Raw genomic sequence first — 18,688 nt, 5'->3', positions numbered from 1 at the left:
GGACATAATTTGATTGTGTCAAAAGATTTAGGCTCCGTTCATTGGACGTTACAGTGCAAACTTCCTGAGCTCCACTGGAGAGAATGAGTTAAGGACTGTGGATGTGCCTTTATTAACCAGCCTCATCATCTTCTTCCGAAGAGGAGAACATGTATAGACCCATGCCCACTCTAGCAGAGGATGAGCTGAGCACCTGTGGGAACTACAATGATTTTTTAACAATGGACTTACCTTCAAAGAGACCCTAGCTCTGACTTAGCCTCTGAATCTTAGTCCTAGAGATGCTGCTCTTGCATAGACCTGGTGCTGATGACTGCCTCGCCTCATGAGGAACTTCGAATCACTGCTCTCCTAGTACTGACATGAGCTGTGGGAGTTCCACTTATGTCTACACATGACAGATTTCAACTGAAAAGGCCCTGGGTACACATTCACTGGGACTGTTATCCTCCTTGTACCTGAAATTAGGGCAGCCTGAGTCCATATTTATTGTCACAGCAATGACAGACGCCATGGAGAAGCTGTGACTGCAGCTCAGGCTTTAATTCCACCAAAGGTTCCTAGACAAGAGCTTAGGTTGTGCCATATTACGAGTCAGACTAACCCCAGCAGTTAGTGACCCACATGCTGACCTCACACTGGATATTAATGTCACTAAAGTTGGGTAGCAATAATATACCATGCCCTAGGTGAACTCAAAGGATAACATAGGCATCTAACATTTACTTGTAAATTTTTAGACACTTGCACCTGTTCTCACTAGGGATGGCATCCTGAAAGGTATGGTCCTTTAGCCTGCTCTCCACTTCAGATGACGTGGCCCCCAACAATTCCTTTCATACTGTCATATCTTTGATTGGATGCATGCAGTGTATAAAGCCTCGAGCTTCAATTAAGCTGTCTGATAGTTGAATGATGGGCAGGAATGGCAGTAAGCAACACTGCAACAACACAAAAATTGCCAGTACACACAGAACTGTCTGACTTAGTGATCTGTTGTCACCACAACATGCAGATTTCATTCTTTTTCTGACTGTTGAGTTTTCTTTTGGCATGTAAACACCAGTATTTGTCTTTGGCAAGGAGGTAATATAGGCAACAAAAAGAAAGGAATGATGTAACAAAATAAATTTGGACTTATCTTAAGCCAAGAAACCTAGATGATAATGTTTATCCGGGAAGACATACTCTTACAAATGCAAATATGAGCCAGGTTGTGTGGCTTTCAGGAGTAAAGTCCGATACATGAGGTCTATAAATAAAACAAACACCATTCTTTTGTCTCACCATAATCTTCCAAGAGCTGTTTCTGAAGCTGTGGCAATGTTAGTCTGTCCTGAGGGGAACTACTGCTATCTTCTTCAAAACACACCTGGTTAAGCTACAAATAAAGAAAAAAAAATGTTACAACATACAGAAGACTGCTAAACAGACAAAAAGAGATGCTGAAAGAATTACTCAATTATAAGTTTTATTTATTTATTGACGGGGGTGTCCGCCTGGATGTAGGTCCATTTTCAGCAGAGGCCAAGGGAGAAAAGCTCCACAGTTAAAATATACAGACAGTAGTTACATTGCGTTTATATCACGTTATCGAAAGATTAAAATAGCGAATGCTATTTCATCGGCCCCAAAACATCTAAACATGAAAATATCGAAAATTCAGAACAGCGAATTTTTTCCCATGGAAAAAATTTGCTGCTCCGAAACACATACACACAACACAAGCACATCAAACAAACAGCAACCACACACATACACTTAAATTCCTACATCTAACACTACACTAATCTAAACATACACTATCCACCCACTTAGCTTAACCCAAACCCTAAGGTCCGTCACTACTGCACACTCACCTAACCCGCGCCGTAACTCACTTAAACCGCCCCTAACCCTAAAGTCTGTCACTATCGCACACACGCCTAATCCGCACCCTAACCCTAACTCACTTAACACGCCCCTAATCCTAACCTACAAACAATCGCACACTTACCTGAACCCAACCCGTAACTTTCCACCACAGCGCTAAGAATAGTGAAGCCACAGAAACAGCCAACCAAATTCTTTCCCAAGGAAAGAATTTGCTGTTCTGCAGCTTCGCTATTCTTAGTGTTCGCTGAATAGTGTTTGATATCAGAACATTTGAAGTTTTAATACTTCAATGTTCTGATATAGACCCATTACTTTGAATTTACATAGCAATTAACAATGATTAACATAGCAATTAACAATTACAAACATAGTTACAGATGAAGAACATAGTACAACAGTAGACAACTAGAATCTTTATCATCTACGAAGTACATAACAGACATTAACAATTGTTACAATAAGAAGTTCCTGCTGTATAAGTAATAGGCTTATGAGCATCTGAGCTTGCTATAATCAAGGTAGTTAGTGGGGTGGAAAGAAAGGTAGTGGGTCGATGTGGTGGGTGATATTAGAGTGGGAGTTGCAAGGGCATAGCCAGCATGTTTTTAGGTGCGCTTTTAGTAAAGTTTTGAAGTGGGTGCATGATGGTACGGAGGTAATTGTGGGTGGGAGGGAGTTCCATAATTTGGCTATGGTGCAAGAGAATGGTGCTTCACCAGCAGAGTTATTGGCATTAGTGATCTGCAAGTGAGTTTTGTTGCTGGATCTTAGTGGTCTAGTGGTGTGATAGGGTTGGAGTAGATTCTGGAGGGATGGGACATTTAGTGGATGGTTTACTAGTTTGTGGGCGAGTGTGAGTTGATACTATTGAAGGAGGTGAGGAAGTTCAAGCCAGCCCAGTTCAGCAAGTAAGAGACAGTGGTGACTACAGTAGGATACCCCTGTGGCGAATTTGGCGATTTTTTTGTAGCAGGTCTCTAAGCTTGTTTAGATCGCATTGCCTTCGTTTGGTATATATTGGAGAGGCATAAAGTAGGGTGGAGATAAGGTGGGAATTTGCTACTGAAATCTTTGCTGCTTTGGTGAAAAGTTGCTTATTTTTGTATAACTCTCCTAGTGTTTTTTGGACTTTTTTATGGTCATGGATATGTGAATGCCAAACTTTAGTTTATTGTCTATTTCCACTCCTAGCAATTTGGTGTGTTCTGTTGGGTGTATAGTGGTATTGTCTTTTGCTGTGATGTTAAAGTGAGAGTTATTTTGAGTATGTTTGGTGGGTTGGAAGAGGAGTAGTTTAGTTTTGTTTGGGTTGAGTATTAATTGGGCATCGGATAACCAAGTTTCAACAGAGGAAAAGGCTTCCTGTGTGACTTTTTGCAGTTGGGGTAGGGACTGAGCTGAGCAGATGATGGTTGAGTCATCTGTGTATTGTAGGAGTGTGTCATGTTTGGTGGCAGAGGCTAGATTATTGGTGAAAATAGCAAAGAGTAGAGATCCAAGGCTGGATCCTTGGGGAACCCCTATAGAGACAGGTAGTTGGGGAGATATGTCATTCTGCCATACAACGGATTGCTGGCGGTCAGACAGGTAACTCTGAAACCAGTTGGTGACTGATTGAGAGAAGGATAGGTTATTGAGGACAGAGATGAGTTGTTTGTGTGGGACCATGTCAAATGCTTTAGATATGTCTAGGAAAGTAGCAGAAGAGAGACAACCATTGTTTTTATGCTGAAGGATAGTGTTAGTAAAGGAGAGCAAGTCTGTGGTGGTGCTATGGTTTGGTCGGAAATCATGCTGAGTATTGGAAAGGAGGTTGTTAGTAAGGAGGTAGTCTGAGACCGGAGAGTGAATGCATCTCTCTAGTATTTTGGAGAGTGGAGAGAGAATAGCTATGGGGCGGTAACTGGTTAGTTCTGTGGAGGAGCCGCCTTTGTGGAGAGGAATTGTGTGTGATACTTTCCATAGTGTGGGAACGTAACTTTCTGACAGAGATTGGTTAATCAAGATGGACACTGGGTAGGCCAGAGCATCAGCTGCGATTTGTAGGTATTCACTTGGGAGGATGTCTGCTGCTAATTTGGTGGGCTTAAGTTTAGTTAAGAGTTTTTTTTATGTTGGAGATAGGTACAGGAGAAAAAGAAAAGGCAGTGGGGAGATTACTAGTTGAAAGTGTGGGTTGGAGGGGGGGGTTGTGTTGTTTAGCTAGTGATCGTATGGTTTGTGTGAAGTGTGTGTTGAATGAGGTAGCAATATTTTCGGAGGAGTGAGTGATGTTAGGATGAGGGGTACTGACTTTACCTGGGTGGAGGATGGAGTTTATGGAGGATCAGAAATATTTGGGGTTGTGCTGGGAGGAGTCCAGGGCAGACTGGTAGTATTGGAATGTGTCCTGTTTTATTAGCTTTTTGACTCTATTGTGTAGTTCTAGGAATTTCTGTATAGTTGAGAGGGTTTTGGTTTTGCGCCAGTGCTCCCAGGCTTTATCCCTGTTTTTCAATTCTGACTTACTGGTTTTCTGTAGCCATGGGGAGGGTTGTGCTTTGGTTCTGGAAAGTCTTATGGGGGCATGGTAATTAAGGATGCGTAGGAAGGTAGTATTAAAAAATTCAACTGCGTCATCAAGACTGAGGTACTTTAGAGGATGCCAGTTACATCCTTTGAAAGATGAGATGAATGTGAGTGGGTTAAAGTCTAGTTTTTTACGTATTTAATGGTAGATGACAGGTTTAGCTTGGTATATGTATTTTTTAAGTAGGAATGTTGGGGAGTGATCACTGAGGCTACCTAATAAGCAGTCTGCAATATATGACTGGGTCTCTTACTGACTAGTATCCAATCTCCAGGGTAGTGTGCTCGTTGGAGTTTTTATTTATCCTGGTTGGCGACTGGACTAGTTGGGTGAAGCCATGATGGTTTACATGACGGGCTGGATGGTTGCCAGAACAGGATTGCCAGTCAATATTGAAATCACCTAAAATTATAGTTTCTTGGAGGAGATGGTGGGTAGACCAGCTGAGGAGGTTTTCTAATGGAGGGATGTTTTGGCCAGGTGGGAAGTAGCATCCAATTTTGTTGATGGTTTTATTTTGAGGTTGGTATATATTATTTCTTCATTGCCTATTTGTGGAGCTGATGACTTTAAGATCTGGATGTTCAGATGCTTTTTAAATATTATAGCTACACCGCCTCCTTTCTTGTTTAGCCGGTCTACTCTTAGTATGCCGTAACCAGTAGGGAGGATTTGCTCACTGGTAATGTGAGATTTTAACCAGGTTTCTGTCAGGATGACTACATCTGGGGAGTACAAGTCTATGATGGCATGGAGTTCATGGACTTTGTTGGATATACTTCTAATATTTAGGCTTAGTAGAAGGAAGTCACTTGGCTTTCTATTGGCTGTGATATGGGAGAAGTTGTGGTTTCTAGTCCGATTATGAGGAGTGGGATTGGAGATGGTAGGGCCAGGGTTGGGGTGGGTGTCTCCACTTAGGACTAGTTTTGATATGCATGAGGTTATTAGTTTTCTCAGTTTTTGAATGTGTTTATTAGGGAAACTTTATGATTGTGCTCTGTGGTTAATAGGTATGGTGGGAGGGTTACTATATTAAGTTGTAGGGATGCTTTATGTTTGAGTAATATAGTTGATAGAATATGCGGGGGGTGCATAGGGATGGTTCTTGAGTTGGTGGGAGGGGAGCTGCGTGAGGGTGAGACATGAGTGATGGTGTGAGTAGTAGTACAGTGGTAGTGGTTGAGTTTGGGAATGATCGAGTTTTGGTAAGATGTAAGATATGCAAGGAGAGTACATACAGTGAGCATAGGTATGGTATGCTTATACATGTTAGCTGAGGAGGAGTGATAGTAGTGGGAAGATGGAGGAGGTAGTGTTGGGTTTAGTGCTGTGGTTAGCTACTGGAAAGATGGGAGGGGTTTGTGAGTGTAATAAAGGTAGGACCACTGGGGGTGGGACAAAATAGGGGGCAGGGTGGGGAGTGAAGCGGGTAGAGACCCTGTTAGTTGCTCTTATGAGGGGGCTGGAAACAATCAGTTAACAGAGTAAACTGATAAAAGAACATATGATAGTGAATGTGGAGACTCCGGTAGGCACCCTGTATTTCCACAAACTATCAGTTATCTGTGCCCCAGTTCAGGCAGTTTTAATAAGTTTTATGGCAGAGCTGAGCATAAGGTGCTCAAAGGGTGGTTGTAGTATTAAAAATGGTACCTGCCACAGGTAATACTTATTAACTTTGGGATTGGCTTAAGTTAATAAACAGGGAGGGGGAGAACAAGGGTGTGAGCAGGCAGTTCTTTTGTACTGCTGCTAATGAGCCAAAGCAAAGACAAGTTTGTGTTTAAGAAACAATCAGAATTGACCAAGGACTGCTCTGAAGCTGTAAGTCATTTCTTAACCATTCCTTAGGTGGAAAAACATGATAGCCTTGTATCAGTAGGCTACTGTGGTCTCAATTTAAATTAAACACACAGTATTTGATCAGTTATGGATACTATTTGCTAACAGAAGGGAATAAGAGAGAAAATGGAAGAGGAGTGTGTGTGGTGGGGGTACTGCTTACAAGCCAAAGCAGAGTGCTCTCCAGGGGATAATGAATATTGGCTCAAACAGGTAGACACACACTAAAAGTTAACTTTAGCTGTTTGCAGACAGTTCAGACTCGGACTGGGCTTTTCTTATAAGAATGATAAAGGTGGTACCGTAGTTGAATACTTAAGAGTGGTGTTAGGTCTAGAAAAGAAGAGTACAGAGAGGAGTAAGCACTTTTGAGATGGTAAAGATATATTATAAAGATTACAAAAAACAAACTGAGCAAATAGCTACTGCATACAGGAAAATATGTCTTGAACCAACTACTAGTATATGCAGATACTGGGCCAATTGGAAAAATACATCAGTGAGAAGGGACCTCAGCTAACAGTTATGCAGTCATAGATAAAAATATAGTGAGCAGCACTCTGTCCTGGGTCTCTAATGTGATTCTATCCACCAGTAACAGCACAACTATATAGAAAGTTCACAAATATGATGTTCAAGCTTATGTTCTTTTGGCAATCAAGAAGCCTGGCCACCACAATCACAAATTATTTTCTATTCCCCCCATTATTGCAAGACCTGTATCACCCTGAAATGCAACTCATATAGGTTACACAGTAGGGGGAAATGTATGACTGGATGTCTAAGTAATATACTGAAGTGCAGACTGTACTATGTGATCTGATGTTGCATAAACATAACATTGTCGCACATCTGGGAAATAGGTCTGTTTCTTTTTTAAGTTGACATTTAAATGCAGAACTGTACATGCATGCATTCTTTCACTGAAATGCACATTACTCAGTTCGGGGTCATGGAGGAGCTGGACCCATTCTTAGCACTCGAGGTGTGTGTGTGTGTGTGTGTGTGTGTGTGTGTGTGTGTGTGTGTGTGTGTGTGTGTGTGTGTGTGTGTGTGTGTGTGTGTGTGTATGTGTGCATGTGTACAATGAACAGAAAACAGAGGATGGCCAAGTAAAGGTGGATGAATTTCCAGTAAAGAGAGAAAAGGGTTTCACACCAACAGCCATACAGATTTATCTTTCAAGTTAAACTGCCAGGTTTGCAAATGAGGATACAGTGCTGTCACAATGCCTTCCATTTCCAAATGAGTTCATACAATACACACCAGCAACTGCTTTACATCTGAATAAAAATAGTAACTATATTAAAAGAAAGGTGTTGCACCAACAGTGAAAAAGGTAAAATGTGGAAGTACTAATTATAACAGGAAATGACTGACTCATATCTGCCCTCACATTTTATACATTTTTGTGCAGCATTACTAGGCTCTGTTTTTCTGCAATAGTGATAATCTATAATGGGCAACCAGGAGGAACTGGGGTTAAAGATCCTAATCGTGTCAGTAGACCCCAGCCTCACGCAGCAATAATTTACATCTCAGCATAAGTTTCCACAGGAAAATCAGCTGAAGGGGTAAACACATGAAACTAATTAGAAAAAGCACGTGGACAAAAACCCTTGCTCCTATATCCAGTGTGCCTCACGTGGTTAGTGTAGGCCATGCCATCCAGCTCAGTGTTGTAAATGGAATTACGTACTTCTTGGGCAAAAATCACCATACTGCCACAGCAGTGACGCCAAGCTTCATAAACGTCTTCTTGATAATTTTATTGTAAAATTTCTTCTTATCCCTAACCATACATCTTGATGTCCTCCCTTCTTTCTCTGTTCCTATACAGTCACTTTCTTTTCTGGAGGTACCTAGTAGACCTATGCTTGAAGCCTTACTCCTAGCATTTTTCCTATCTTTCACAAAGACAGGGTCTTTCTCAGATCACCTCTCTCCTTTATATCAAAATTAGCCTCTGAAATAGCCTTGAAACAGTGTGTTCACGGTATCCATTTTTTGGACAGAATCAGTCTGAGGCAATCAGGAACCTCATAGCATCATTGGAGACAGCTCCGGCTCTGAAGAAGTATCTGTAAGAAAAGTTTTTTTGGCTCAAATCTGCTGCAAGGTTGGAATACCCACCCAATTGAGACAGATGGAGAGGGACAAAAACAAGGACAATCACTGTGGTAAGTACAAATATTTTGTGCTGGACACATTTATAAAAAAAGTAAGCTGTGCCAAAAGTTGTTCTTATGGAAGGCAATTTAATCTGCTCTTTTAAAGCTTCAGGATGGAGGTCATTACAAAAGCCACCACAACCTGCTACTCACTTGGACAAGGTTTGTTTAGACTCCCTTGTTTGCCTGGAATGAGGGATACAAATAGTTTGGTTGTGCAACTGACACTTTTTTAACACTTTTTTTTTTTTCTTCGGCTAGCTACTCAGTCAATCCCAACGTCTCTCCTTGACTATTAGTTCTACTTATCCTTCTTGGCCTACCCTGGAAAACCTCTAGTAGGGGTTGGGGCTACTGAGGAGATGAAGGTGTCCTAGGGCTACATCATACTGTAGCCAGGAGTGTTTTCCCTAATTACATATCTAACCCTAGCATATGTACAGTAACACCTCACAAGTGGGGGTATCTGTTCTTCACTTCCAAAAGGCACTGACATCAAAAAACAGCCTCCCCTTGGAAGTGCTTCATGGTGGTTTCTGCAGTCCCATCCAGTGAAATCTCACTGTGGTGTGTACGCCCTGTGCACATCCCCCCCCCCCCATGGACACGGCTATTCACATCCATTTGCCACAGCACCGGTGCCCGAGATCTTTTGGTCTGTATAAAATAACCTCTTTGTCTGTGTGTACAGAAAATGTGCAAGATTTCTCTCTACTTTTTTTTTTTTTGAGTATGTGGGAAAAAATAAGATAGCTAAATGGTCTGATTGAGAAAACATACAAGACCACTTTTGGCATACATAAAGGACTGGTGCTAAATTTCACTATGTCTTTATGTAATATTGTGCACGTGCAGATCTGCAGTTGTGAGATCCTTCTAGTAGACATAATGATCATTAGAAACAGTATTTTTAAGTGTAAATGTCGCTGGAGTAAGCCTGCAGGATCAAAGGAAGTAAGCGTCAGTTTTTCCAAAATGAAATTCAGGTTTTAAGGGAGGCACTGGCTTCCGCTGTGGTCTCAAATGAAATACCTCTTAAGAATTGCTTTCTTAAGAGGTTGCCAATGTCAACTCTAGTGGCAAGCAGACTGAAATTGCTGGCAGAAATTAACAGGCTGAAACCTCAACTTAAAATAAGATAAAAGAGGGCTTGTTGAACTGTGGCACCCTTTGAAGAATGTACTGTCTCTGCATCAAATATAGAATCTGATTCATTCTGGCAGGTAGGATTTCCTTGTGGTATCCTTCTTAGCCTCCCTGATAATCTCCATCTCTGGAACAAAAGATTCTAATTGCAGATCAATTTATCTTCCAGGCTGCAAGTCAGAGGCATTTTAGGGTTAGGTTTATTATAGCTCCCTGTCACGGTTACACATGGTTGCACAAAAAACACCTGTACCCATTCCTCTCAACTACTTGAGTAGGGAGAAACAATGCTGCCTCACTGACAAGAGTGCAACTAGGATCAAGTTGAATTTTTAGGTTTGATAGTGCAACTAGGATCAAGTTTAATTTTTAGGCTTGATAGTGCGGTCGTGGGATTGTGAGTTATTTGTTATGTCAATTTTTTTATGGTCATCTGACAGTATTTTGCTTGCTCTTTACATATATTACTTTAGCTGCAGTTGTAGCAATTCTACATTTTTTTCTGTGTTTTGAATAACTTAAGTGAAGCTTACTGTTTAAGGAAGTCCTTTTCCATCTTTTTCACTCTGTGCCTCTCTGATTAGGGTTACGATAACTGGAGTAAACCAAGGGGATTTAACAGCTGTAACACATGATCTTTATGGGGAAGAGGTAATTTTGAACTGCAGATTGTTGACACAAAAACTTCCATAGCAAGTTCCGACACCGAAGGAGAAGTCACAGTAGATGGTGTCAGTTCCATCACTACTGGCAAAAGTGGGCTAAAACACCATATTGAAACTGAGCCTTTACAAAGGCTGACATCATCTCCTCCCAATCAGTAGGGGTAGGCGCCAAAAGGACCTGTAGGTTTCTAAGTGAAGATTAGGACTGGTTGAGAAGAAAATAAGAGCCACATGAAAAGCCTCCAACTTGCACCCCCCCAGGTCTTGGAATTTTGGCAGACTTACCTGAATCCTGTGATAGGTTGAAGGGCGAAACCCCCTTCAATACAAACTTATTTTTACTGTAAGATAAAGTTTGGGAGCTAACATTTTCACAGATAACATAGCTGTTTTGGCAGATGCCCCGTTACCTAGCTCATCACACACATCTCATCGGGGGAAACTTATGTCCACATGTTTTGCGCTTTTGAAATGCTGGTCTGGGGTCTTTATCCATCAATACACTTAAACAGAACAAAGCTAAAGTAACCACACAAGTCAAGATATTAAGATAAGGAAAATTAGTAATGAAATGAGAGGGAGTGTTAATGTTAGAAGACAAAAAACAGCAAAATGTCACACAATTTGCTTATCTGTGAAAGAAACCGCTAATTCTAGCCACAAGAATCCAAGTTCACTTGAGAGATGTCAAGGCTGCAAAGGCAGAAATGGATCTGGAGTATCACCTCAGGGGATGGGATTATGGAATAGAAGAGGAGCTCAAGTTTGTAAGGAGATTCGCTGCTCAAAGAAAAGACGCAAAGGCCTTAAGCTACTGTCTTGGTCAAGGGCCAAAACAAACCAGACGAGAAAGTAGAAATACATTCAGAGAGTACCTGAAGACCAATTAATACCTAGACCTTGGAGTTGACAGACAGCACTAATATAACAGTGATTCATGTTCATACCAAAGTAGGTATGAAAACGCATTCTGAAAGATTTGTGTTGCTTTGTCTTTTTACAGTTCCTATTTATGCAAAATTATCACCAGCACGTCCTCACTCACAGGTTTATGGAAATACAAAAAAATACCTCAAATGGTTAAACCTTGTACAAGGAGTCACTGCCTCAACACAACCCTCACACTGTCACAAAGTGTTTTAGCTATGCTGCAGCTGTGTTCCAGTATGCATCAATCCCCAAAATAAGACAAAGCTTAGAATGAAAAAAATGCAGAAAAGTTCGTATCTAGTACATATTACAGTACACAACACACTACCAGAAACACAGACCATTATGGATGGAGCAGTTATAGGTTCATAGGTTAGTGGCTAGCTGTCACTGTAAGCAATTTTAACCCTAGTCAATTCCCTTTTCAAAGGTGAGAATCAAAGCCTGTACCTTGTGACTCTGAGGCAAACACCTTAAGCATTATACCAACTCCCAACTCTGTAATAAAGCTGTCAAAGTAAGTGTCATTCTCTAACTGTGCATCTGCAGATTACTGACATTGCACTTTAAAACACAAAAGCAAAATTCTGCACCTCCCACAACCTTCCCATCTGTCTAATTAATTTCAAGCTGAGAAGTAACATAGGAAACTCTTCTGTGCATAATGATGATGCAGTCACACTTGCCTTCAGCCAAAGGTAGTCTTCCGTTTTATCTGCAACTTCACTGTGATTATCAGCAATGTCACATCTGCCAAGAATGCAGTAAACAGCTCGTTTATATGGATCTGTGTTACCGCGGAGGGCACGTCTATAGTGGAGGCGCACCTTGTTCTCAGTACTAGGTGACAATCTGAAAAGAAAATTAAATTATGATGATGTTATACCACTCTGCAAACACAGATGCATGAAAGCAGTAAACACAAAACACACAGGAAACATTTTAATGGCAGACAAGTGCTGACTGGCACACACAGTCCACACATTTCACTATGTACAGAATAAGATGAAGATTACCCATTTACTGCTCCATGCATTCCTTAATTCCATCAGGTCATTTATAATTAGTATCTAAAACACTGTTCAAATAATCTATAATCCCTTCTGTGAAACGATGCCTCATTTTCTGACAGTGGTCTACCATGTATTTTAAATTGTATTCTCTGTTTTCAAACATGTCTCTTATCAAGGATGGTACGGATATTGATTTTCATACGTTCCTAGTATGCGCCCACTCTCTTTATCAAGAGCTACACTGAACTGTGTAACTGCAAGCATACAGTGAAATTTCAGTGCCAAGAATGTCAGTAGCTGGTTGTCTAAGATTGCAGAAAGGCGGGGAATGGGATACTGCCCATACTAGTCTGTAGTGCGACCTCAGAGTTCGTATATATAATTAGTAGGGGTGTGTGTACCCTCTTACAGAAATGTTGAGTTGTGTGTGTGCCCCCCCAAGATTCTACAGCTCAATGAAATGGATCAACGCTGTGAGGTTCAGGCAACTAAGTTGTCAATCTTTTGACAGGAATTCACACACGCACGCACACACACACACACCAATATACTTTTATAGGCAACCTTCCTCAGAATGGTTTCACTCATAGATCAGTTCACGTCAGAGGAACTACTGTAGCCGGAGATACAGATTATGTTCTAGTGCTGGTGGAGGAAACAGAGGTTTATTCTAAGCTGTTCATGCGCCTGAAAAGGACAAATAGTTTCTATCCTATTCTGGACATCGACTTCAACCAAGAAATACAGGACATTTAGTTCTAGATGGTCACCCCTTCAGTGGGACATGCACTTAGTCCATTTGGCAAGCTTGGATGGTGTCACTGGATTTGACAGGTGGATAGGTGTACACGTTCATCATATTGATCATCGCTGCAGTAACCTTAGCTATATGGGTTATAGGGAAATAACAGCCGGCAGCTGCCAAAACTTCAGGGCACCTTCCATACACCAAAACTGTCAAGCAGCTCAAGCTGAGCTGACTATAACACAAGTTTGGGTGTGAAGCCCGTCAGACCTTTAATGCCACAGAAGAGAACACTTCTCTGAGGCTTTCGAAGACTGACAGTCAACTTGTGATTTTCTTTGCTGGGCAGATAAGTTCCCTTTGGGGGAAAAAACCCTCCATATTCTTAACTTTGTTGATGTCTTATTACTTTCCTCTTCAGGACAGTTATTTTAAAGCTAGGAGTGCTTTGTTTTAATGGACTACCTCCAGACTAACTCACTTTTAAACACACACTCACTTTTTTTCTGTCAGTTTAAAATTAGTGTAAAGTAAATGAAAACATTTTTTTTCTCTGTGGAGAAATTGTGTATATTGTTCTACTGTGGAGCTTTTTCTGTGTTTTATTGGTCAAAAAAGTAATGTTGGTGGACTGGCAGTGCTTACAAACAATTGCTGGTTGTCTTCTGTGGAAAACAGGCACCATTTTCAGCTTGAGCATGGAGCTAGTCCCATGGTCAGTGCTTCTTCCAGACACAAAAAAAAAAAATCAAGCAAACAGCCTTTGCCACCAAAGCAGGTTGACAGTTTGCCTTAGCTGCAAATGGGTGGCTCTCTTGTGGTCATTTTGTTGTACCTTAGACCACTCAAATTTTACCTCAGATCTCTCTGGTCTAGCAAGCCATTACGGACTAGGGGTTAGCCATATCGTGTGGTTGCTGGGGTCCACTCAGTGGGCAAGAGAGAGCCAGTCTTGCCGGTCCTGGGAGAAAGAGCAGGGAAGGCTTCCCCAGTGTGTCAAAATGCTGTGCCCATCCCTGGAAAGGTAGCTGCTGCTTTACTAATGCAATTGGCCCCATTTTTCCTGTCAAAAAGAAGCAGAAAACCAAGCATGTATCTACTCCTCCTCAAATTTCTTTGAACAGGAGTAGTTTCATGGCTCTGGCTCAGGGTTTAATTCATGCAAGGATGGATAGTTCCCCTCCCCTCAGACTGCTGATTCAGACTCGGAGGGGAGGTCAGTTTCTGATTCTCCTTGTGAGGGGGGGGGGGGGTTCTCTTTCTCCATGACTATTCCTAGAATGTCACTGTTTTCAGTGGGAGAACAATGAGGTTTCTTAGTCCCTCAGAAAATAATATGAGTTGTTAAAATGACTTTCCAGAACCTACACCCATTCCTCCTATTCAATCAGCTTTAGAGGATGCGTGTGTGTGTGTGTGTGTGTGTGTGTGTGTGTGTGTGTGTATTGCCTGCAATTTTCCTAACCGTTGCCATCTGCCTCTAAAAAGATACTTAGAATGTATAAAGTTACTCAGTCTTGTAAGTTTTTATACACTATTCCCAAACATGACCCAGCAGCTATAGCTTTACTTGATCCCACTGCTGTTGAGCACTTAGTTATTTCCAATCCTACTCTTTCATGGATGGAAAAACTGACAGGCACGCGAAAAGCGTATACTTCTGGAACTGATTTTTTTAAATGTTGAAATGTTCTGGTCTGTTCTAACAAATCATGAAAGCATGAGGAATGTTTTATCTGCAGTTTATTCTTGTAAGGAAGAATCTGATTAAATAACAGTTTCTTCTGTTGCACAGGTCACTTATCTTTGTTTGCAGTTTGTCTATGACTGTTGATGCATCTTCTAGGACTATGGTTGCTGTTACTGTTTTGAGAAGGTTTGCATTGCTGCAGTCTCAGAACCTCCCAGATAAGGTTAAAAATATTTTAAATTCTCCCTTGGACAGAGATTTAGTGTTTGGCCCTTCTGCTTCATAGGTGATCAAAAAGTGCGAAAGAGGCAAGCTGATACAATAAGCTCCTCAACCCTCCTTTTCCAAAATTGTCAAAGGAATTTTTTTCTCTCTTCATCCAGTTTTGGCAAAAAAAAGAACAAACAGTTTCAACAAAATTCAGGTAAACAAGTTTAAGAAGAAAGGAGGTTCCAAAATGAAGTCTTGAACACCACAAAATCAATGACAGCCCAGCAAGTCTGAATGACTATTCCAGAGACCTTATGATCCCCCTCCCACTCTAGCCCCTTTTTTGCTCCAGAAAGTCTAAATCTCCATTCTTCTCTTTGCCAATAGAACATTTCAGAAAAACGAGATCTGAAAATCATTCATGAAGGTTACAGATACCAGTGGGAGGAAATTCCTCCTTTCCAGGGGATCTTTCTTCATGTTTCAGATCAGACTCTTGTTTCCACATGTTCTTCATCATATACTGTGCCAATTCCTCCTCCCCAGGTGGGGAAGGGTTTTCAAGGATGTTCCTAGTGCCAAAGAAAAAATGCTTGGAGACAAGTTCTGGATCTTTCTTTCCTAAACCTGTTTGTGACAGTGCCCAAATTCAAAATGTCACTTCACAACCTGTCCTCTACTTGGTCTTTCAAATTTCCTTCTAATGCTAGACTTAAAAGATGCTTATCATCACATCCCTATTCATCCAGACTTCAGGCGTTTCGTGAGGTTGTGTGTATCTGGATCATATTATCATTTCTCTGCCTTACCCTTTGGACTGTCCACTGCACCAACATTATTCAAACGTGTCTAACTCCAGTTATAGCTCATTGCAGGCAACAGGGTATCCACATTTTTCCATATTTTGACAACTTGCTTACCTTTGCAGAGTCTTTTTTTTCCAAAGTGTCAGGAATCTCTCTTGGGTGAGAGGTCTTACACAAGTTGAGATTTCAAGAGAATATTTTGAAAGTCTGTCTTGATTCCCTCACACAGGGATGTGTTCCTGGAAAGTCAACTAGACATTTCAGTTCAAAGATCTTTTCTTTCATAAGAAAAAAAAAGGATCCTTATTTAGATCTATTCCTAAGGTCTTCTCCTCAGACTTCAATCATTGCGATGCAATTATCTCAGGATTTTAGATCTTGTAGCATTTATGATTTGCATGATATCCTTGCAACACTCCATATGAGAAAGATACAGTGCTGTCTGAAATCTCTTTGGTCCCAGCACCCTTTATCTTTTCAAATGCTAGTGCTAGGGTTTGTCAGAAAAGAAATCTTTTGGTGGAGAGAACAGACATCTTCAAATCCAGGTCTCCCCTTCTACTTTCCTACTCCAAAGCAGTCAGTCAACCACAGATGCTTCAGACTTTGCCTGGGGAGCAGTTCCAGGAGAAATAAAAGTGCAAGAGGTGTGGGACACCAAGGACAAACACAAATATCAATGAGATGCTTGCTCTGGTCAAGGCACTCAACTCTCTGAGCCATCTTTGGTCCCAAAGATCTCTTCAAGTGGTTACAGACAATACCACAGGCATGTGGTGCATCAACAAGCAAGAGAGGAGCCACGTCATATCCTCTTTGCAGACTAGCCAAGTAAGCTTGGGGCCATAGCTTCACAGCCCTGTCTCACTCTACAGGCATCCTACATTCCATTAAAGCAAAACTGTATGGCATATAAGTTGAGCAGGACCAGGGTAGACCCTCAAGAATGGAAACTAGATCAGGTCGCCTTCCAAGATTTGATCCATCTGTGTGGAGTTAATCAAGCAGACCTCTTTGCCTCCTCTCTGAACAATCATCAGGCAAGATTCTGTTATGGGACTCCATGTAAGAATGCCAGGAAGACAGATGCCTTTTCTTTGTTTAGGAATGTACCTGTATGCCTCTCCACCAATATCCAGGGTACTTATGAATATTCGGAAGGAATCCCCAAGATCATCATTGTGACTCCCTTCTGTCCCAGGAAACCGTGGTGGTTCTTTCCTTTGGAAATGGCCAGGGGCAATTATCAAAAGCTCCCTCACAGACTGGATCTACTCATACAAGAACAGGGGTGTTTTTTTTTTTTTTTTACTAAATATTTTTTTATTATTTCAAATAAGATGTCTTAAGAAACATTACATGAAATAAAGATAAATATATTTACAATTTTAAAACATTACTAACTTCAAACCATTATATAACTATTTACATTGGTGTCTATGCAAATAACATTGAAATTTTATATTATATAAAGTTAGAAACATAAGATTATATATCTTCTTCGATCTTTTCGAGTATTATCAGTACTTTCATCCAAGAGTAATAGTAAGAAGTAGATCTTTTAGTTCTGTTCTTTACTGTTAATATTTCCGTGTGAGCAACTGTTGTTAAATTCTCAAATTCCTTGAACGTAGGAGAAGCCTCATTTTTCCAGTGTATAGTTATGATTTTACGTGAAATTGGCAATAGTGACCATAGGATTTTAGTGTCTTTTTTTTGGTACACAGTTTGGAATAGGAGAGTTGAATAAAATTAAAGACTTTGTTAATTGAAAATTATCATTATAAACAGTCTGAAAAAATAGTTAATGGATTTCCAGTACATATTGAGACATATACATTCATAAAAAACATGCTGCCAATCTGCTTTTATCTTGGTATGGCATCTCCAGCATTGATCTTCAATAGCACAGGGGTGTTTTTGATGCACCCTGAGATCAATCATTTTCATCTGAGTGCATGGATGACAGGGCCTTTATTCCTTTCAAGACACCTGTTTACTGAAGACAAGCAGCAGGTACCACTGAAGACAAGAAAGCGTACTACTAGAAAATCATACATTAGCAAATGGAAAAGAGTTTCTAGTTGGTGCCAGCAACATAACCAACACTCATTCAGGGCTGCTTGTTCACTGGTTTTACAATACTAGGGTTAGTTACTGTGACTACTGGCCTTACTTATTCCTCTATAAAGGTTCATTTATCAAGCATTTCAGCATGTCTGCCCCTCTTTCAATGCAGTCTCATATCAAAGTGTTCTTGAAAGGGGTTTTGCCTAAGAGGCACCCAAGATAACCATTGGCTCCAACTTGGGATCTTAATTTTGTGTTAGAGAAGCTAACTCTTCCTCCATTTGAACCAGATGATCTGGCCGACATGAGGTTTATTAACACGAAAAATAGTTTTACTAATTCCTCTGACCTCTGCAACAAGGGGAACTGAGCTGCAAGGTCTTATGGAGGGTAAACCCAATCTCATTTTCCATAGGAAAATGGTTTCTTTGAGAAATAATTCTGCTTTTATTTCTAAAGTGGGATTAGAGTTTACTTTGAGCAAAACCATGTCTCCCCATTTGCATTCCTGAACCTAAAAATAAGGGAGAAAGGATATTCCATACTTTGAATGATCACAGACAACTCTGGTACTATCTTAAAAAAACAAAATCATTTAGATCTTTGGATTAACTGCTCATTTCTTGTAAAGGGAAAAAGGAAAAACCTGTGTCAAAACAGACTACTTCAAAATGATTGTCTAAGGCTATTACTACTACTTATATTCACCACAGCAAAACTATTCCATGCAGAGTTAAGGTCCACTCTCTACCAGGACATTAGCCTCATCTACGCCTTTTTGAAAGGGTTGAATTCTAGAAGCTGCAACTTGGTCCTCTGTACGTACGTTTACAAAGCATTATAAGCTTGATTCCTCCTCTATGTCCAGATCAAGCTTTGCAAAGACAATTCTTCTCCTCCTCACTCTATACATACCTATCACACATCACACTACAAAAATCGACACCCCTTCA

General features: G+C 40.7%; 1 protein-coding gene across 4 annotated transcripts in view; it reads right to left on the bottom strand.

The window, feature by feature from the left end:
• NUP93 (nucleoporin 93) overlaps positions 1-18,688 on the bottom strand; it is a 1,122,661-nt gene that overhangs the window by 182,283 nt on the left and 921,690 nt on the right. For all 4 annotated transcript variants that reach the window (XM_044081412.1, XM_044081414.1, XM_044081413.1 and 1 more), the window contains 2 exons: positions 11,888-12,053; positions 1,288-1,381 (listed from right to left, as the gene is read on the bottom strand). In XM_044081412.1, coding sequence (XP_043937347.1) covers positions 1,288-1,381; positions 11,888-12,053 — 260 coding nt within the window. The remainder of the gene's footprint in view (positions 1-1,287; positions 1,382-11,887; positions 12,054-18,688) is intronic.

Source organism: Protopterus annectens, chromosome 8.part0 (genome assembly GCF_019279795.1).
Source record: "Protopterus annectens isolate FY-2018-M chromosome 8.part0, PAN1.0, whole genome shotgun sequence".
NCBI classification, from domain to species: domain Eukaryota; kingdom Metazoa; phylum Chordata; order Ceratodontiformes; family Protopteridae; genus Protopterus; species Protopterus annectens.
Note: the sequence above shows the minus strand (reverse complement) of the source record. Positions and strands in the feature narration are given on the sequence as shown.